The sequence below is a fragment of the Desmodus rotundus genome, chromosome 12, assembly GCF_022682495.2.
Source record: "Desmodus rotundus isolate HL8 chromosome 12, HLdesRot8A.1, whole genome shotgun sequence".
Lineage (NCBI taxonomy): Eukaryota > Metazoa > Chordata > Mammalia > Chiroptera > Phyllostomidae > Desmodus > Desmodus rotundus.
Window position 1 is genome coordinate 56,177,215 of NC_071398.1, and position 21,301 is coordinate 56,198,515.

At 47.6% G+C, this 21,301-nt stretch overlaps 2 protein-coding genes across 2 annotated transcripts in view; one reads left to right on the top strand and one right to left on the bottom strand.

Moving 5' to 3' along the window:
• PALMD (palmdelphin) overlaps positions 1 to 16,595 on the top strand; it is a 46,189-nt gene extending 29,594 nt beyond the window's left edge. The window contains exons 4-8 of the mRNA XM_024569985.3: positions 9,700 to 9,814; positions 9,951 to 9,984; positions 10,105 to 10,218; positions 11,067 to 12,164; positions 16,229 to 16,595. Coding sequence (XP_024425753.2) covers positions 9,700 to 9,814; positions 9,951 to 9,984; positions 10,105 to 10,218; positions 11,067 to 12,164; positions 16,229 to 16,272 — 1,405 coding nt within the window. The 3' untranslated portion in view covers positions 16,273 to 16,595. The remainder of the gene's footprint in view (positions 1 to 9,699; positions 9,815 to 9,950; positions 9,985 to 10,104; positions 10,219 to 11,066; positions 12,165 to 16,228) is intronic.
• A 915-nt stretch (positions 16,596 to 17,510) lies between these two features.
• FRRS1 (ferric chelate reductase 1) overlaps positions 17,511 to 21,301 on the bottom strand; it is a 29,516-nt gene continuing 25,725 nt past the window's right edge. The window contains exon 16 of the mRNA XM_024570454.3: positions 17,511 to 21,278. Coding sequence (XP_024426222.2) covers positions 21,186 to 21,278 — 93 coding nt within the window. The 3' untranslated portion in view covers positions 17,511 to 21,185. The remainder of the gene's footprint in view (positions 21,279 to 21,301) is intronic.

The following is a 21,301-nucleotide window of genomic DNA, read 5'->3' on the forward strand; positions in this document are numbered from 1 at the left end:
AGAGGACCAGATGACGCCTAGCCAATGACTTGAACATTAATGAACTAAAAAGAAAAGTCTTGAAATTCTTTTTAACATAAAAAAGAATAAACCCTCAACTATCGTGAGTCAAGGGCAAAGTCACGCGGCAGTGGGGCCCTGGTCTCAAGGCAGCTGTTGACGGCACATTCCAGCATCTCCCCACCACTGGACTCTCTTGCCCTTCCCCCTTCCCCACCTCACCTGTTATTTCCTCACCCCTACCGCCCCGCAGTCTCTCTCCCTTACCTGCCCATCTCATTTACCTGTTAGTCGGAATAGCTGTAAATGGTTACCCAGAATAAGCGCTCTCCCACACAGCGATAGGCTAATAGGTAGATGAGAATAACTTCTGAGAGTCCTGCCCCCACCCCCCTTCAATTCAATAACAACAACTACCCCTTATGGAGCACCTAGTATGTGCTAAGCATTCTCCTGAAAATAATAATTCTCTGAGGAAGCCTAATGAGCCTCATTTTGCCCCGGAAGACACGAAAGTCCGAGCCGTGAGTCACACGTCACTCTCCCTGGCTGCAGCCCTCCCCCCACGCCTCGCCGTGGTCATTCCCGATTCGTTTTGATGAACATCTGTTGAGGACCTGCCCCACGTTAAGTCTTTGGTCTTCCAGGGGAGATGTGAGCATCATAAGCTTCTCGAAACAAGTTTTATTTGTTTCTACCTCTCTTTAGATCCTTTAAGTTTTCAAAGTGTTGTACCTTAATTATCTCGTTCAAAACAGTGGTGGCAGCTTGAAACACAAACGTAAGACCCCTGGCAGGGATGACGTAGATCTAGGGTGTCGTGACATGAACAAGGAACGAGGGAGGAACTGAGTGATGCAGGAAGTTGGGGGGCAGGGGGTGGTGTCAGTGACCCATCCTCCAGGCCCCGTCACAGAGAAAGAAAGGCCAAGGGCAGAGACTCATTGTACCAGAGAAGGGTCTGCGCTGCTGTAGGACACAGGCTTCCTCACCCCCCCAGGAGGGCTCACGGCTGACGTCACCCACTCAGAGATGCCCCCACCACCCTCGAAATGCATCTGGTCTACTGTGAGGCAAAAGTCACTCCGTTCATTGAGACCACCCAAGGCTGAGGGGTCCTCCTTGGTTCCGTCCCTGTTCCTTGGTCTTCAAATAACAGAGGCCTGTTCTTGGTATCAAATGTGAACAATTAACACCGGAAGCAAAGCCAAAATGAAGTGGCTGGAAAGCCGAAAACACAGTGGCGCCCTGTAATCCTGTTCGAGAGAGATGGGAAGGGTTGAGAGGCACAAAGCCAGTAATTATGTCTAATAGAGTCGACGGCTACATACATCATTGAATACAGTTTGTTGTTTCATTATATGATTACAAGTAGTCTATTCACGAAACATATTTCCCCCCACAACTTATTTTTAAAAAATAATAGAGCTTCCCAAATGCAAGGATAAGAACATCTGTAGTTTGACATGTCCTGGCTAGGACAGTGTTTGAAGGCCACATGGGGCAACTCAAGTCACCCGCATAGAGGACGACTGGAACTGCTGTTACAATCATTTAGCTCTTATTAAGTGTCGGGCATGCACTCCGTGGTCCTCCACAGGCCCTAATTAAAAACGGCACACCCAGCCTCCGTCCTGCCAAAGCACCCGAGGAGCCCGGAACGAACCAATTCGCCAGGCCAGCCTTCAGGGTGCGCGTTTGTTTGCGTTCATTTGAAAATTACCTTTGGGACTTGCGCAGGAAAGTCCCCAATGCCCTGCAAACCAGTTTGGATTCACGGCCCATGAAACCCTTCACTTACCAAATATTATTCTGATTAAGAAGGTTTACTTTTCTTCTAAATCACTCTTCTGACATCACCTGCCTACACGACAGTTAATCATGACAGCGTCATCACCCCCAAGATAATTACTAATGTTTTCCACTACTGAGCTGTGACGAGACCCAGCCGTGCAAAAGCTCCGCCCATGTAACCCCGAATTCTTCCGCTTTCCAAAAGATCTGCTCTGCCCGCGGTGGTCGGAGCAGACGCAGGCCCGTCTCCACGCCATCCCGTTAGCGCACTGCTTCTCACTGCCTGGAAGCCTCCGTGAAGCCTCGGTGCGTATTGCAGCTCTGCCCGTACACGGTCAGGATGAGACACACTAGGTCTGCCCCCTCGGGGCAAGGCCCCTGTTTGCTGTGCGCCCAGGGCCCTTAGCTTCTCACGCATGCTCAGGGTGGCATGTGACCATCTGCACTGGTGGGTTCGAGCTTCCTCATTATTATGCACACGCCTTGTGGCCATGGCTGGTGGTGAGGCAGTTCTTGCCCTTCCTCCGTGCAGAGAAGCATCCTTTGTCCTCTTTGATATACTTTTATTTCAGTCGGTGAATCACATGTGCCTGACAGGAAGTAAGTGCTTCATAAACATCTGTTAAATATTTGATGAAATTGAGGGGACTCTGTTGGGAAAAAAAAAAAAAGGCAAACCAAACAGCCTACATGCTACTAGACGACACACTCTCAATTTTATTGAAAAAACATAGTGTGCTATTACCTTTAGCCAAATTGTCCTCAAAGATAAAATGTTTGCCTCAGACTCATTCGTAATAACCTACCCACCCGTAACATGGGACCAACACGCTTCTGCCAGGACAACCCGAGTAAAGACATCAGCTATGTGTGCTGAACAGCGCCCACTGGGACTCCAGAGCCATCATTTAAAGGAGCAGCTCTGTGATCTTTTAACCACAGCTTTTTTTCGCGGGAGACTTTAGCCATTCAATATTAACTAGCTAATATCAACACAGCCACGTTGGATTTGACAGATCATTTAGAAACATGTAAATTCTTTAACCACCAGGAGCAAAGACTGATTTATTTTTCCATTTTTTCCTGGCTAACTACGCAACAGGCAAGAAACCAGTGAGTAATTAATTCTGCCAACCAATGCGGAAAAAATGATGAGAACGTTCATAAAATCGGTCGCACTCAGACTCAGCCCCGGAAGGCTGCACAGTCATTAGCACGCTGGTTTTGACGCTTTAAAAAACTCCAGAACCACAGAGCTTCAAACGAGACGAGAAAGATTCACCTCTGTCACAGGCATAACAGTGCTGTCAGGGGGTCATTCAAGGGCACTCAAGTGGCAGCATCACATGAGGTGGTTGAGAGACGGGGTTTTGCTGTCTGTTCTGTTGTTTTCTGTTCTGCTCTCTGCTTGTTCCGAAGCGATGCCCTTGGCTGTTGGTAACAGGCAGCTCCCCACCTCGGCATTCCAGCGCAGGAAGGGGAGATAAACGGAGGACAGACAGCTCTATTTTAGGGATATGACCTGAAAATCGCAGAGGTCACTTCTGCTAATATCCCGTTGGCCAGGATTTAACGGATGGCACCATTTAAATGAGGGGGGCGGGGGGGGGGCGGGAGTACTAGGAAATGTAGTCTGTGAGCGGGAGAGACACAAAATCCAAGGAATTCCTACTGAAACGGACAGGAGAAATGGGATGAGGGGCTGAGTATTAGCAGGCTGTCAAACAGACTTGCACATTCTTTCATTTATTACATGGATAACATTTATTAAATAAACACCATCTCCATAAATGTTATAAAAATTCCGATAAGGCTGGAGCGCAGTTTTGGTTTTCGGTCTAGAACAGGATATGCCAGGACAGGCTGTCCCTGAGGCTCTATTAGCAGCAACCTGCTTGGTCTAAATTCATTGATATTAAAACTGAAGAGCGGATCCCCAAATGGCCCGGGGTTGGTTTTCCCCTCCTCCGCAGCAGACTAGGAAGGGCAGGGGCAGCTAGTCATTACTGAGGAGAGGTTTATAGACATGACCTCATTCACCTCCTCAAGAACACCCTCTGTGAATCCTATTATTAGTCCCCAAATGAGAAAACCAGAGCTTGGAGGGGTTCAATAATTAAGCCACGCATGTTACTTTGTTTACGGCTTCCTTTCTGTTACCGTGGGTAGAGCTGGAGGAAAAAAGTGGACCTTTGCACACAAAAAATCACAAAATAGAGGTAAACCACCCGCCACTTCCTGAGCTCCCAAGATTCAGCGGGGGAGAAAGGAAAAGAGCTCTCCAGCCCAAAGGAAGGGTCAAGGGTCACCACGACCACCACTCCAGGAGGCATTCAGCACCTGCTGGAGGCAAACACATGCTGAGGGCCTGTGAGTCCCAGAGACCCTGGGTCCCCCTGTGTCAGGCTCGGGGTGTGTGTGAGGGCTGGGGTGTCCTCTTTGTGTTCTGTCAGCTGGTCTCAGAGCACAGCCAGGGTCTCACCCCTGCTGACGCACGCCGTCCCAGAGAAGTGCCACCGGGCCCTCTTTGGGTGGAGCCCTGGGTCTTAATAAGAGAGCTGGGGCTCCCGAGAGGCAATAATTCCTGTCCTTTCAAAGTACATCCTGAAGCCGGTCATAAAGTGCACGGCAAACACAGCACATCCGAACCGCGCTATTATAATCAAACTGCATCGGCCAGCTTTCTACTTAATTCCTAAAGCTTCTTCCTTTGAACGCCGGTCCTGTGTCTGAGCAAAGAAGGTCTCCCCATAAAGCAGCTCTCACTTAGGAAATCCCCGGCTCTTGGACGAAGACTGTTCTGAGAATCCTGATCAAAAGCCAGACTCAAGCTGCCAGAGAAGAGACGGGCGAAGCCAGGGCTTCAGTCCTGGTCAGACTGAATGGTCCAACTGAGCGGGGACACTGCTAGTCCAACAAAATCCCCCTAACGAAGGTCAGGACAGAAATGCCCCTTTCGCATGTACTGAGTCCACACCTTTACACATGGGCAGAGCCCGGAGAGCACTTCAATCCTCACTTTCTTTATTATCATAAAAAGTAAGAAATCCTTTTCTACTGCTAAGCAAAAAGAATGCTGTGTCTGTTTTCATAAGGATCCATCTCTTCAAGTTTCGTTCCCACAGTGGCTAATTAGGAAGGAGTTAGGAGCCCAAGCTCCGAAGGCAGAGACTTGATTTCCAGCTCCATCTGGCTGCAGGTACGAGGCCCCCAGGCTGCCCCTCTGTCCAGCCCACTCATCTGGCAATCAGAACTGTTCGCAGGACTCACAGGGCTTGTCGTGAAGGCTCATTAGGCCAGCACCTAGTACAGTATGAACGCTCCATACAAGTTGCATGTTGTTATAATTGCTAACGAGGGGTGCTGTGAAATAGGATATAGACTGTTGATTATTTTCTTCCTCCTGAGGTCCACTCTGGCCCCTAATGGCCAACTCCATCCACTGGTTTTACTCTTTGTTAACTCCACCAAAAATTGAGAGAGATAAATGGACCCTTAGCAGCAGAAAAATGACCGACTGAAATAACCCCTTCTTGGCGCATCCAGCATTTATGTTCTGTCCTTTCTCTAAGGCAAAAAAAATTGCGTGTGGGAATTGGATAGGGGACATTATCTCGTGCTGACGAAGGGAGGTCATTACCAGACCAGTGCTCGAAATGAAAGCTCCCTGCTTTCACCTGGGGAACTCTGGAAAATAACCCTCTCTTTCCCCAGCAAACAGGCAAGGAGAAAGATTTCAATAATGGAGAGCATTACAAACCCTTCTTCGTGTACTCTGCTTATCTAAATCGGCACAGGACACCTGCCCCGCACCTCTCAGACAGTGTGAGAGGGACGCACTCAGCCATCGGGCCCCACCAAATAGCCCGGAGGCGGCGGGGAGGACACTTCTCTTTACCACCTGGTTCTCGCCAAACTGAGTCAGCACTTCCAGGAACTCAATGCCCACTCCGAAAGGTAACACCTTCTAAAGATGGAGCAGCAGCAACTATGAAATTCTAACCCATCGGCAGAGAGCTGAAAAGGTGAAGGTTAGAGAATTATCCTCCAGCGACCTCCCCCAAAAGTTTCCGTGTACATAGATCTAAAATTAAATTTTTAAATATACCCACATATATGAGTATGTACGCATGCATAGGCATGACATTCCATTACTCACGGGCTTCTCTATGGAGAGAAAGAACAAATCCCAGTGCATCTCCTGAGGTTTCCGAGAGGCAGGCCATCGGCCAGGCCAACCCAGAGCCCCATTTCGGTGCCCCGGGAACAGGAAGGGGCAGAGACAGGAGGCAACTGGCGTTAGCTGAGGGCCCACTATTTCTTCTACTCCTTGTTCAGCCTGGGAAGTGATGAGCAATGCCCAGACTTCTAAATGTTTAGCTGGCCCAGAATTCAGTCCTTGGAGCCCCTGGCTTTCTAGGAAATCTTGCCCATGTCTGTGGAGAAAGATACCAACTCCCAAATTCAGATCTTCCAACCCAGACCTCTCTGAGCTCTGACTTCTAGACCTAGATGTCGTCCCAAAGCCACTACTTGACTGATTCAAATTTAACACATCCGCCACCGACTTCCTCTCTTCTCTCCCAGATTTCTTTTATTTTTATTTATTTATTTATTTATTTTTATTGTTGTTCACTTACAGTTGTCTGCATTTTCTCCTCACCCCTCCACCACACCCCAGCCAAACCCACCTCCCTCCCCTGCCTCCCCCTCCCCCTTGGTTTTGTCCATGTGTCCTTTATAGTAGTTCCTGAAACCCCTCTCCCCACTATCCCCTCCCCACTCCCCTCTGGCTATTGTTAGATTGTTCTTAACTTCAGTGTCTGTGGTTATATTTTGTTTGCTTCTTTCTTTTGTTGATTATGTTCCAGTTAAAGGTGAGATCATATCGTATTTGTCCCTCACCACCCAGCTTATTTCACTTAGCATAATGCTCTCCGGTTCCATCCATGCTGTCACAAAGGGTATAAGCTCCTTCTTTCTCTCTGCTGCGTAGAATTCCATTGTGTCAATGTACCATAGTTTTTTGATCCATTCATTTGCTGATGGGCACTTAGGTTGCTTCCAGTGCTTGGCTATTGTAAATTGTGATTTCTGTTCAGCCGATTGTGGTTACAGTTGTCCAATCATTCAGGTCACAGTCATTGGAATCACCTTTGACATCGCTTTGTCTTGCACCTCACATGTAAAACCTATCAACAAATGCTAGCCACTCTTCCTTTGATATAATTCCAGAATCCAATCCCTTCTCACCCTGCTACTGGCAACCGCCCTGGATTAAGCCATCTTCTTCTGGATGAGCTCCAGGCTTGCGCCTCCCGTCTACTTTCACGACAGCAGCCCATGTCTGTCACTGCTTACATTGCAAGTCACAGCATGTCCCTCCTCTGCTCCCCAAAACCTTACGGTGCCCGAGGCCTGTGACCATCTGGCTGCCACCAGGCTCTGATGTCACTTCGCTCTGCCTGCCTCCGATCTTTGTATTCATCTTCCTTGTCTCTGAAGCTACCCCCCAAAACCTGCTGAGACCCCCTCATTCCCTTCAGGTCTCTGCAGAAGTGACACTTTATCAGAGAGACTCTCGTGACCACACTGTGCAAGCTCGTGCCCCTCCCCAGCCACTCTCTTCCCCCCTCATTCTTCTTTCATAGCCCTTATTCTACTTTCCCCATGGAAGTATTTGTCTTCGTGATTAAATGCATGTGTGTGTGTATACATGTTTGTTTGTTGAATATGTGTTTTTTTATATACCCACACACACATCTGCAGGAGCTGGCAAACTCTAGCCCGGGATCAAACCTCGCCCTGGCCTGTTTTTGTACAGCCATAAGCTAAAACTGGTTTTTATGTTAGTAAAGGATTGTAAAAGGAAAAAGAAAAAAAGAAAATATGCAACAGAAACCAAACGCGGCCTGCAAAGCCGACAACACTCGGCATGTGGCCCTTCCCAGGGAAGGCCGCATTATCTTGTCCCCTGCCAGGACGGAAACGCCTCGCTGTCTGTCGTCTCCCCCACACATGGACACATGACACCTTGTACAGAGGTGATGCTGCACATCTGTGAATGAACGAACGAATGAGTGAATGAAGACAATGAGGCTTAGCAAGCTCTGGTGACATGTCTGGGGTCCTCTAGGAAAGGGACAGGTGAACCAGGACTCAAACCCAGGTTCATCTGGTGCTACAGCTGGAGCCTGAGGCACAGGACCCACCTGCAGCAACACCTTGAACTTCCTTGCTTTCCACCCAAAGGCTCGCAGGACAAGGTCTCCAACATGCATGGAGAGAGACACAGGGCATTGCAGAAGACCTTCAACATGACACCATCATAACACTTACATCTGACGTCAGCCACATTCCATGTGCTTTCACATACATCATCTCTTCTTGGCTTCACCTACTTTCTGAATAAAGCAAGGCAGGTACTATATTCTCACTCTACACAACCGAGAGGCAGGGAGGTTCCGGGAATCGGCTCTCAGGAATAGTCAGTAGCAGTAACAGAATAATCCGGATTTATCACTTTGGGCGTAGAACTTTCCACTGTATGCTGCCAACACATGTTCCCACAGCTCTGTTGATGTGTTACCATGGATACAAGGGATTTTAATAGAATGGCAGTCACACCTCGGTAACTCCTAAGAAACCAGAGGTACTGCTTGTTATTTGCAGGAGGAAAACCTCCTCCGCTGTAAACGGGCACCTGCCAATGACCAGAAGTGGCCACAGTCAGAACTTTGAAACCGAAGCAATGGGTGGGAGAGTAGTCAAGAGTGCAAATCCAGGGTTGTTAGTGGTGTGATCATCCCCCGGGGCCTTCGAGCTGCCAGGTCCATGACCATCTTGAAGAAGGAAGCCAAGAAAACCAACAAACACCTTCGCCGACTCTCACAACCACAGCTGTCGTGTCCGGGCCCAGCTGCCGCTGCTCATCAGCCGTCCTCGCAAGGCAGCTGACTTGAGAGCTTAAGAGCATTTGGCTGAGAAACCACGAGCGTGTCACAGCTGCCAGGGGCCAGCCTGGCTACGTGCACAGGTGCCGTCGTCTGTAGGTTTTTACGCGGGATGCCTGTCGTGATGCCACACCCGGCAGTGAACTTGAATCCGACATGCAGCTGTAAACTGGTCAGGAGACTCACTCAGGACCGTTTGCAACGGTCCCATTCCAGATGTCTCTGCCTCTGTGTCCCTGTAGGTTCCCTTACACTCTGTCAGGTCATATGTGCCCATTTCCCCCCAGCATTTATTTTTTACAAACAGCAGCAGCTGAGGCCACAGTCCTAGATTTTGTCCACTGTTCATCTCTCCTCCCCACTCACTATCAGGTGGCACAGTGCTTAGGAAACTGTGAAGTTAAAACCAAGTGTCATTCTCGGTGTGAGGGCATAAAGGGGCATTAAGTGTTAAATAGCTATGATTATTAAATCAAGTTTAATAACTATGATGTTTTAAAGTGTTGATCGGCCAGAAAAATTATCATCATGATTTTCCCAAATGATTTACGTGGAGACTTGGGTCAGGAACCTCAGTGAACTGCAGGTGCACCGTGCCTGTGGCTTAACTTTAAACGTAAGTGTCTTTAGAAAAGAAACTTCTCTGTTTCGTTTGGAAGGAACAGCAGTAATTGCAAGGAAGAAAATGGGGCAAGGGTCAAATACTTTACCCAATAATTCCTTTTATCCAAAACCCATTTTTTTAACTTAAATTGAAAATTGTTAAATCAAAGTCAGGCGCTAGGTACCCCATATGTACTCAGAGTGACGTTTGGTGTGATGCTGTATTCCTAGAAGGGATAGAAATACTTACATGCAATATTCCAAGGAAAGTTTAGACAAAGGGAAGACGTATTTGAGAACTCTGCATTTGCATTGCCTTAAGCAATAAAGTGTATCTTTCTGTTGCCAGACTTGAGCGAGAGATCCAAGATCTTGAAAAGGCTGAACTGCAAATCTCAACCAATGAAGAGGCAATTTTAAAGAAACTAAAATCGATTGAGAGGACGACAGAGGACATAATAAGGGTGAGCATGAACCAATCTCAAAATTGTGATGTCCTCTCGAAGTGAGTCCACACATAGTAGGATTCTGCAAAGCAGAACCACATGTAGAATTTATTCTTGCAACTGAATTAACATAAAGAATTCTTTTTTCTTACAGTCTGTGAAGGTGGAAAAGGAAGAAACGACCAGAGGTATGTTTTTGAGCATTCTAGTCTGTGTCTAATGAAGATATTTTTTGATAAGTCCACTGGAATTTTTCCATTGTTATAAAGATGTCCTACATGTATTCTGAATTAATATTAATTTTACAGAGTCAATTGAAGACATCTATGCTAACATCCCTGACCTTCCAAAATCCTACGTACCTTCCAGATTGAGGAAGGAGAGAAACGAGGGAACAGAAGACGATGAACAAGACAGAAAAGGTATATGAGGAATCGGTCTCCAAAGGCAGGTTCTCAAATTCAGGCTTTACCATGTCCAACTTGCTCTGACGTCCTGCACTTCCTGGGTACGCAGAGGTCCAGTCTGCAAACTTCCCGGAGGTGTGTGAGCCGCCAGCAGAGGTGGGGATAACCTCCGTGCGGTGAAAACTTAGAGGAACTCTGCTCTGTGGTTTCACCAGGCTGCCGATCGACCTGCGTAGCAAGGGAGCTACTTAATAAAACGTGTGTCCGTGCTAGGCCTTTACTGGCAGTAAGGCACACACCTCCCTCACCAAAGAGCGGATCTGATTCCTCCCACTCAGTCATGCAAAAGAGTGGAAATCTGTCTCACTGGATTTATTCATGACAAAGAACATATCTTTGGGTCTGAGGTGGAACCATCCACTTCTCTTCTCTGATCCTCCCCATTTCCCACTGATTTCATATATCCTGACCTAAAAACCCACTTCATTACAGTATTGGCCACTATGTAATTCACGAATAGAATCAGAAATTAAAAACTAGACATCTCCCACAAAAACCATCAAAGGGGAACTTAATGTAAAAAAAAATAACCCTGGCTGGTGTGGCTCAGTGGATAAGCACCAGCCTGACAACCAAAGGGTCACGGGTTGGATTCCCAGTCAGGCCACATGCCTGGGTTGCTGGCCAGGTCCCTAGTAGGGGGCCCTCTAGAGGCAACCACACATTGATGTTTCTCTCTCTCTTTCTCCCTCCCTTCCGTTCTCTCTTTAAAAAATATCTTAAAAAATAAACCCTGTGAAAACAGGCTAGTTTACAAGAGTAAAAGTTAACTGAAATCAAAGATCAAATTTGTCTCTCGACAGCTTTGTACGCCATGGAAATCAAAGTCAAAAAGGACCTGAAGACCGGAGAAAGCACAGTCCTGTCGTCAATACCCCTCCCGTCAGATGACTTCCGGGGCACAGGGGTCAAAGTCTATGACGACGGGCAGAAGTCGGTGTATGCAGTGAGCTCCGATCACCAGGCCGCCGCCGTCAATGGCACCGACGGCCTGGCCCCCATCGAGGTGGAAGAGCTCCTGAGACAGGCCTCGGAGAGGAACTCCAGATCCCCGACCGAGTATCACGAGCCCGTCTACGCCAACCCGTTTTGCAGGCCTACGACTCCACAGCGAGAGAAGGCAAGCCCTGGACCAAACTTCCAAGACAGGATAAAGACTAAAGCGAATGGACTGGGAAATGAGAGGGGCGCGTCCCTACACCACGTGGACAACGGGCTCTCCGAGGATGGAGGCAACGGCTGGAATCACGTCAGTCCCACTCGGCCAATCCCTCACCCCCGATCCATGGCTCAGCGAGGCCAGGAGATGCCCCACACTGTCCAGAAGAGGCTGGCGACTCCTTGGGGAGAGTCGGACGGGATGCAGGACAAGGGCACGCCCTCTCCGAAGGCGAGGCTGAGTCCCAGAGAGGCACTCGCTGGGGAGTCAGAACGCCAGGGCCCCTCGCCAGTTTGCCAGGGCTATGAGGAAGACGTCAGATACAATATCGTCCATTCCCTGCCTCCGGGCATGGACGGGGCAGAGCCCGTGACGATGATTTTCATGGGGTACCAGCAGGCAGAAGACGATGAAGAAGAAAAGAGGCTTCTCACGGGGTACGACGGGATCATCCATGCTGAGCTGGTTGTGATTGATGAGGAGGAGGAGGAGGAGGGAGAGGAGGAGAAACCACCCCCCCACCCCACCGCCCCCCACAGCCAGGGCAACCAGCCCACCAAACCAAGGCCTCTTCCTAGAAAGAGAGCAGAAGTCAACCCCTGTGAAAATACACACCGTCCAGCTCCCCACAAAAACTCCATTTCCCTGCGAGAGCAAGAAGAAAGCATGGGCAGCCCTGCCCCCCGCTCTCCGCAGGCTGTTCAGGGTGCTGGGGATGGAACAGAGGATCCGTCCCTGACAGGTAAGAAAAATGACAAGGCTTGCCGCTGCTGTCTAGTCATGTGACAGTCTTGCCTTTGGGTTGTCAACCAACCCTCCTGCTTTCAGCTTCTCTGACCACCCCGTAGACTAATACACGCTGAGATTTATTGTTAACGCTGGTTTTATTGCCACTGTGAGTGATTCGGTCAATTCAAACGATAAGGAAAAATTATTTAATTGTTGCCTTATTTGGATATTGCATTGACTGACATTAGTAGCATGACATTCGTCTTCTACCATGGTGACTTGCTGTGTCTGAATGTATGTGGATCACTAGGAAGTTGGATCATAAGTGTCATATCTTTTCCCTCCAGAACTGGACGTCGGCCTCTCTGTGACTTAACCTTCCTATGTATGCTAACAAATTGCCTTACTTTTGCAAGGAAGAACAAGACACAAATTTTATTTTTGGCGTAATATTTTATTACTTGGCTATATCTTGTTTTTCTCTACTTCCAGAGTTTTATTATTTCCTTTATTTTTCTATATTTTAAAATAGAATGTAAATTTACCTATCGTGCATTATCTATAACATTTTATTTTGCATAGTCTTCCCTAACTCAGCAAATTTCTATTTTCTATTTTCTATATATTCGCATTTCTCATTCTCTATAAAGTTTTATAGCTATCTAGCTCTCTTAGCATTGAATGGAAAATAACACTTTTTTCCACAAAAGTGATCGTTCTTCCATTTTGGATTCCTTGTTAGCACTAGAATAGTGTATTCTACTTATTATTTATAAAGACTAAATAAGAATCTGACATATCAGCTATAATAGGTGTATGTTTAAGACACAGTCAAATTACCCAGACATACAGGCACCGGATATATGAAAGGGGCAGTTATTTTAAGTGTCTCTAACAGAGGAATTCTCACTAAAAAGCAGGAACTTGCAGCCCAGCTAGTCTAGCGAGCAGAACTGACAGCTCTCCAGAAGTGCGCTGCTCCTGTACGGCTCAGGCAGGTGGCCTCCTCTGCACCCAAGAAGCCTGGTCTCTGTTTGCTGAAATTACAATAAAATGGGTCCATTCCCATCTTTTATGTAGTTAAGTGAGGCTTGCCGATTGTGAACTTCATTATCGGAAGAATTTCTAGCCTCCCAGTGAGTGGACACTTACACCATCTTCCAACAGCCGGTTGAATGGCGTGTCCCCTACAAGGAACCTGCTAAGACTCAACATCCCCCTTCTGCTTTGAGAATGAGCTTTGTTTGCTGAGAAAACTTCACACCTTAAATTCAGAAGATTTAGGGGACCCCCTGTGTGAGGTGGAGAGCAATGACTACCCCACCCTGAAACCTCCCGATGGTGAGCCTGGGTGGCAGCTGCTCCTGAACACCCTGGTCTGCTCACTCCCACCAGGTCAACACACTGACCTCATAGAAAAAGACAGGAAGTGAGTAACGTTTCCAGAAAACACTCATTATGCCACCGAATGGAAATAATGAAAACAGGAAGACGTCTTCCAGACAAAGTAACAATGCAAGGTTCTGCGCTATCACACAAAGCATCTCACAAACACAAAGCTCCAAATTCCTTCCCTGTCCTCCCGAAGTTGTTTTGCATTGCTGTTCTCTGTGGATTGCAGAGCTGATGTGTTTGCAACGGGCTGTTAAGACAGTACATCCTATAGGCGCATGTCCTCGGGGGGATATCCGTAGCCGGGGAACATACAGCCACCTGTGCACCTCGATTTCACAAGCACCAAGTAGAGTAAGCTTCCTCCCTCAAGCCCCCCAAAAGGCTGTTGTTAGTACTTAAAAATCCACCACTTCAGTCAATTCCTTTATTTATGGAATAGGTCCCCTGCTAAATATAAATACTCCTGGAAGGTGTGATAGTTCGGAACTGGTTTTCTCTGAGCGTAAATGTTGTCATGGAAGCCTCAGCGAACAGCAGTTCTTACCCTGGCAGAGAGCGTGAAAGGGGAAGAAAGGTGGAAAAGGTGGAGGCTCGAGAACCTATGGACAGTATTTTTCAGTCACAACTTTGAACAGGGTACAACGTGACGAGAACATTTAGGCAGAGCTGTGTCTACCTGTTAATGGAAACATAAAGAGCCATGATCCGGGGTGCAGTTCAATGCCAGGCACTCCCCACAGTGAGAGGCCCCGGCAAGCTTTTCCTGGGACTTCTCGACTATCTGCCCCCCAACTAGACAGCTGGCCTCCTCCGACACCCTCACCCACTTATTCTGGTACCTCTTCAGCTCTGTTCTCCCCTCTTGGAGGCGCCACGGGCATGTCAGGAGGAAGAGGCAGGGACCCTCAGCTCCGGGGTGGTTCACAGGCTCCCAGGTGTCAATATTGCCAACCTTGGCAGCCCTAGGAGCCAGGACATTCTGAGGGGAAGGGGGCACGCTTTCCTCCTGCACGTTCCAGCGGCAGGACCAGGAGTCTGATTACTGTGGGGAGGGCGGGTAGAGAGCAGAGAAGAGCAAGAAGGAGAAGTGAAATGGAGAGCCCACAGCCCAGGTTTGCAGCTACAGCCCCTCAGAGCCTTCCCATTGCTCTGGCCCCAGGCCTGTACCTGACACTCACACCATAGATTTCTGCAGGCTCAGGGAAAGGAAACGGCACGCTCTGGGGAGCTAGAATTCACTTTCCCCCCAAAGAAAGGGGACAGTGAGAATGGGGACTGGGTTGCCCCACTCCCAAGGATGCACACGTCCAAGAAGGATGCCCTTTAAGAACGTAATTGAATGTCACTTACTCTGCGTTCGTGCTACTCATTTTTCGCATCTTTAAAAAAATGGGTTCCTTCTAGTTCTCAACCTGTTTCTGCCCCAGGTTAACTGTAGCTTATTATTTCTACCGTCTTTCTGTGCTACTAAAGCAATGCTCACATTGCCAGGTAGAACCCTTTAAGAAGGTCCTTTAAAATGGAACTCGCCTCGTTCTGTTTTGCTATAGAGGGTGCAAGCAATCCAAGATTCTGCCTCAGTTCGCCTCCCTTCGTGGAAGGACGGGGTTCTCAGCCGTCCACGCCCAGCACCCCCCAACAGCAGAGAACACACTCTTGGTCTGACCCTAAATTCAAGGGATATTCTTGACCCTGTCCACGAGAAGTGACCATGCCCCTTCAAGTCCCGAGGGAATATGACTCTTTTCTTTGATTGGATGAAAACATCCAATGTCAGCAGAGCAACAAGAAAAATGATCATAATCCCCTTCCAGTACTGGACCCCCATTCCTTGTCCTATTCCTGAACAAGAGCGTCCTGCAGATGCGGTCATTTCATCTGTTAGTAGACAATGAATAGCAAGCATGTGGCTGAGAAATGAGAGAACATGCCTTCCCTTTTTCATCCTCATGAAGCAAAGCTTTGCAGTCGGTTAAGCAGGAATGTCGTGATCGGCGCCTTGCAAGCTCCTCAGCTTCTGGGACCATGACTGAGTACTGGGAAGCCCTAACTATCGATGCCAGAACGTGAGGAGAGTGTCGTGAATTCCAAGTCGACATTTTTTAAAGTCGGTTTCTCCAGCCAGTATATCCTTAGTGGTAGAATATGCTCAAAAATATATATTTCCTATTTGAAAACACTTCTATCATCTTGACAAAGACATTTTATAAGTACTCCGACTTTAATTACTGGCTCACACTGTTTCATTATATACCTTTTTGTTTCTGTCATTCTCTATCCCAGGGCGGAGCCCCCAGTTTGAGGAGTTAAAAGATAACGTAACCATGAACCCGAGTCTGTAGCTCAGAAACGGGCACCAGACACAGCTGTGGGCCAGAACGGAATTTCTCTACGGCTCGTAGGGAAATTGTGCACTAACACTAAATTTACTCAGCTTCTGCCTGTTTGCGCTGATTTCTCTAATCGTTAGAGAAATGGGTTCCTTCTAGTTCTGAACCTGCCTCTGCCCTAAGTTAATCATAGCTCATTATTTCTACTATCTTTTTGTGCTACTGAAACGATGCTTGCGTTGCTGGAGAAACTCGCCCGAGGTATGTTCCAAACTTTCCTGCCTTCTATGAAATGGCCACTTAGAGTGAACATGAAGGCTTTTTTATAACTATTTTTTTCTTCAATTTGCAGCTTTAAGGATGAGAATGGCAAAGCTGGGGAAAAAAGTTATCTGAGAGGTGCGCCATCTACGTAGATCTGGAGAAGAAGCTAAGAAATGTTTGCAACTTTCTCTGCTGGATATTTTGTTTCTTTTCTTTTTTTTTTTTCTTTTTGGAGATCCAAAAAATTTATACCCATACCAAGCCATGTGAATAAGCAGTAGTTTCTATTTGTGAAAAAAATTGCAAGAAAAGTTGGGGAGCACACTTAACTTTTCCAGTTACTTGACATGATTCAATGGGGGGGGGGAAACAGCGTATTTTTATTGTATTGATACCAAAGCATTTCTAATAAGAGCTTGTTAAATTTAAGAATAAAGTTATTTAAAATAGCCTGACTATAGTGTATTCACTGATACTGCAATTGCGCTGACCCAAGTGAAGGTCCCAGGAAGCCGCTGTCCCTCATCACAGAAATACCCATCTTCAGTGCTGACCCGTAAGCACGCCCGCCCAGACCAACGAGGCTTTGAGACAGGCACATGGTCCCTCCAAGAGCCAGCTCAATGCATTTGGTGGCGACCTCAACTCTGCGTCCACCCGAAAGGTGTGTGCAACAATTGTCCTCGTATTTGGGGCTGGATTTGGAGTATTTTGAGAGTGTCCATGACTTCACAGATGATACCTGGCGTGTTTATTCTTCTTGCCCCATCCCCCTTTCTTCCATTCAGCTCCACGTGGTCCCTGGTTCTGTGACTGATTATGAGCTGAGGCTGTCGGCCAGAACGCTTCCCGTCCGAGGGAAGTGTGGAGTGGGGGCTCCACACTGTTCCTCCTGAGTGTGGCCCGCGCTCCAGGGCCACCCCACTCCCGTCACTCACAGGGGGTGCCGGGCAGCTGCATCTGAAGTGGACATTGGTTTTCTGGAGGACAATCCATTGGACAAGATCTTAGCCATTATCGGATTCAGGAAATTCTTATCACAGGAGTTTGATGACCATATATTTGTGTCTGGTGGGGAATCAAAAAATGTGTTTAGATCCTTGCAGGAAACACAGAATACAATTTCTTTTACGTGTGAATGAGATAGCACACGAAGAACATATACTTCTAAAGACATGCTCTACAAACTCGGAGAACTCTTTCCCCCCTAAGCTGGAGGTCCATGACCAGGCATAATACAAAATTACATTCGCTTCTGTGGTAACAAAAATAAAAACCTGATAAGAAGGTTAGGGCCAGCCGACACCACCCCCACCCCCATCCCCACCCCCACCGCCAGATCCTTCCACCCAGATGTAATCCAAGAGCAGTCATGAGACCAATATTTATTTACTGAGGTGAAATTCACATCACAAAAAAAAATAACAATTTAAAGTGAGCAATTCAGTGTCATCTCTTACATTCACAATATTGCACCACCACCACCTCTATCTCCAAAACATTCTCATCACCCCGAAATAACGAGGTACACCCACCACGCAGTGACCCCCATTCCCTCCGCCCCCCACCCCGAGCCCCTGGCAGCCAGCACCCCGCTCGTCTCCATGCATTCACTTGTCCCGACATTCCAAGTACATGGAGTCATATCGTGTGACCCTGCGTGTCTGACTTCTTTCACGTGGAGTGGCGTGACGTTCCGAGGGTTCGCCCACATCACAGCCGCCCCAATTCTTCGCTCCTCGTTGTGGCTGAATGACACCCCCGGCACACATGCATACCGCGGTCAGCTTAGCCATTCCCCTGCTGGCGGACACGGGATCTGGTTCTGTTGTTCGGTTATTGTGAATAATAGTGTCACTGCTGACATCAAATCTGTCCTGTATTTTTCAGTGGTGGCAAAATACACAACACAACATTCACCGTTTTAACCACTTTTCGGTGTACAGTTCAGCGCCCGAAGTACACTCCATTGAGGGGGAGCATCGCCACCATTGTCTCCAGAGCCGGCCCTCCTCCCCCTGCCCCTGGGAACCCCCATTCTACTTTCTATCCCTGTGAGCTGGACGAGTCGAGGTGACCCCAGTAAATAAAGCCATCCAACAGTTGTCCTTTCGCATCTGGCTTTTTCACTTAACATCATGTTTTCCAAATGAACATCCAACTTTTTTATAAAGTAAAAAATACGTGTTCTACATGTAAAAACTGCTGGAGTTTAGCGCTCTGATTGAACAGCGACATCGTGGACCACCGCCACACAGCACCTGGTGCTGGCTCGCATCCCGAGGCCTCACGGCCACCCTGCAAGACGGGCCACACAGATGAGTGACTTGCAAACCTGCAGGACGGTCAGAACCGGGAGGGAGCGTGTGGGACACAGAGCCCACCAAGGATCCAAGGATGAGGCTCATCTTGAGTTGGGCAACCCAGCTTTGGCCAGACAGAGAGGAGCCCACAGGGCACTGCAGGTGGGAGACCACCAGGGACCTGGCCCAGAGATGCCCTGGTGGGGCTGGGCAAGGAGGCAGAGTCAGGCTGGGGAGGGGCAGGCGGGGGGTGTGGTGGACAGTGTGCGTCCGGACCAGACGTGAGCAGAGCCCAGAAGCCTCTCTTTCAGTCCTGTCCACAGGGATCACTTAACCAAGGGCCTCTGTGCTTTCTTCTGCTCCAGGGGGCTGGACAGATAAATAGGCGTTCAACCAAGAGCCACACGGACCGAGAGGTGCCTAGGAGAGATTGGCTGCGCCTGTCTTATCCCACTGCACCCTGGACAGGGCCGGGTGTGCAGCGATGAGTCCCACTGAACACACGTCACAGCCCAAATCCTGACGAACACCACGGGAGCGTGAAAGTGAACAGTTCACCTTGTCAGTGACTTGTCCTACAAGCTACCTGTGCCTTCACATGGAGCCACAGGCCAGAAAAATAAAAACCAAAACGCCTCCTCTGTGAATGCCTCCCCACCACAATTTTCTAGAATTCATTTCGCTCTTTTCCCAAAAAACATACTTTTATTTTATAGGGAAACCCATCTTTAAGACACATACGATTTTGAATGCCTAATATAAAGGCATTTAACAATCACTCCTATCAAAAGAAATTTGTTTTAAAAGAACTACCCAATTGTTCATTACAAAAACAGAAAGAAAAATTGAGATAAGTGAAGAATAGGCATTTGGGGATATCAACCACCCAGAAGCAGAAGAATCTTAACTTGGTATTGTTGAAAAGGTTTGGTCCATTAAGATCAAATAGCAAGAATTTCTTTGGACAACTCTCTATCAGTTGATGATATAGCAAAACAGTGCCACCAGATGAATGAGTGAAAAAGAAAAAGGCAGAATATCTCAGGCTCAGCCCTGGAAATCCAGCCAGTTCACGTGTAAAAACAGACAGATCCAGGTCTGTCTGCTCCTCCAAAACTCCTTCCTTGTCACATACAGAGTATAATTGATTGGAAGAAATGTATTAGACTTCAAGGCCCTTATAACTGAAAGCTGGAAGAAAATATCTTAAAATACGTTTAGTTTTCTATGCTAAAAAATGTGTTTTTAACATACATTCAGAAGTTTAGACTCTAAGTAGCCTGGACTTAAATCAACAGAACATGAACACAGAAAATTCACATCTCAGCCCAAAGCTGCTTGGGAAACACCAAGATAAGGAAGAAAAATAAACTTGCATGTCGTTTTACCCAGTAAGAGATACGGCATACATGGCTGAAGCTGTTATGGACACCCGACAGAACTTTGGTCCTTGGGCCAACTGGAAACTATAGCATAATCAGAACACCTGAAGAGATAAAATTTAAAAAATAAAATAGGACTCCTTACACTTTTTTTTTATTCTAAGAATGTCCACTTCTGCTTGTTTCCTTTGCCCAAGATAGTTGCATTCATTTGTTAGGAATGCAGAGAGAAGTATCACACTATTGTTATAAATAGTCACCGTTAGAAAACAAACAAATCAAATGACAAAATAACAGTGGTCTTTAACTTCAGTTTCCAACCCATAACCCCGACTCCCCCAGAAAAGGCACGTTTTGTTTTGTTTTCAAATAAAGACTGAGTAGGTGTAGTTTAAGGAACACACTATCCCCATGACCTCACGTGGGTATTGACAATGAACCTGGGGGCAGAGAAGAGAACAAAGCAGAACTTTGGTGTTTTGGCGCCACCCACTGGCTAGAAGCCCTAATAGCAGGTGTAAGACCCAGCTGCAAAATAAATCAATTTTTGCAACAGGAAGGAAACACGGATTATTCTAATTCATTAGCATATCGGGAGCTTCTAGCAGAACAGAACTGCCCGTATCTTATTACCACAAGGAAACAGAGTAATTTAGATGTGTTCACAAGGGTGAGCTTTATTAATTTCGAAATGCAAGTCTACAATCTTCAAAGGCATCGGACTCAAATCTTAATGGACGTATAAAATGTCACCTCAGCTCTGTAGCAGAAGACGCACACTTACATTTCATAACTAAGAAAGAAATTATAATATCCGTAAGATATTTAAATGTTAACAAAGCCTACAAGCGGGTCAGCCGCATGTCCACCCTTACCAGAGAGGAGAGAAAACGCAGAGAGCACGGGAAGTGTCCCAAAAACTGGACTGAAAACAGACCCTTGAGATAAACTAGTAGAAACAGATGTTGTGTTTAAAGCCCCACAGCGGCTTCCACACTCTCCTCTCCTCCCGCCCGGGCGCCGCCCTTTGTTTGCAGATGGGTCCTGCTCACTGGCTGAGATGCTCACGCTCTTAAAACCTTGTCATGGACACATCTGAGGGTCACCTCTCCCGGGTCTTCCCTTCAAGACCCAGAATGGCACGCAAAGGCTGGATCGACCTCCCTTCACAGTCCAGAGGGGCCTGCTGAGTGCTGACTTCTAAAACCAGACTTCAGCACGCCACACAAGACGCACACTGCTCTTCCAAGTCAGAGTTCACGAGTCCACCCCGGGCGGTCAGCACGGCCGGTCCCTTCGGCTGGAGGACGGTGGTTACCTGGTTGGCAGCAGCGGCAGGGGCGGTGAGGCCTCTGCTCGCTCAGAGGCGGTAGATGGCGGCTAAGAACATGATGAGGAAAGTGACGTTCCCGCAGATGTAAACTGCTAACACCGCCTTTTTAAAAGCACGGCCCTGAAAGAAAAGTTGGCATATGA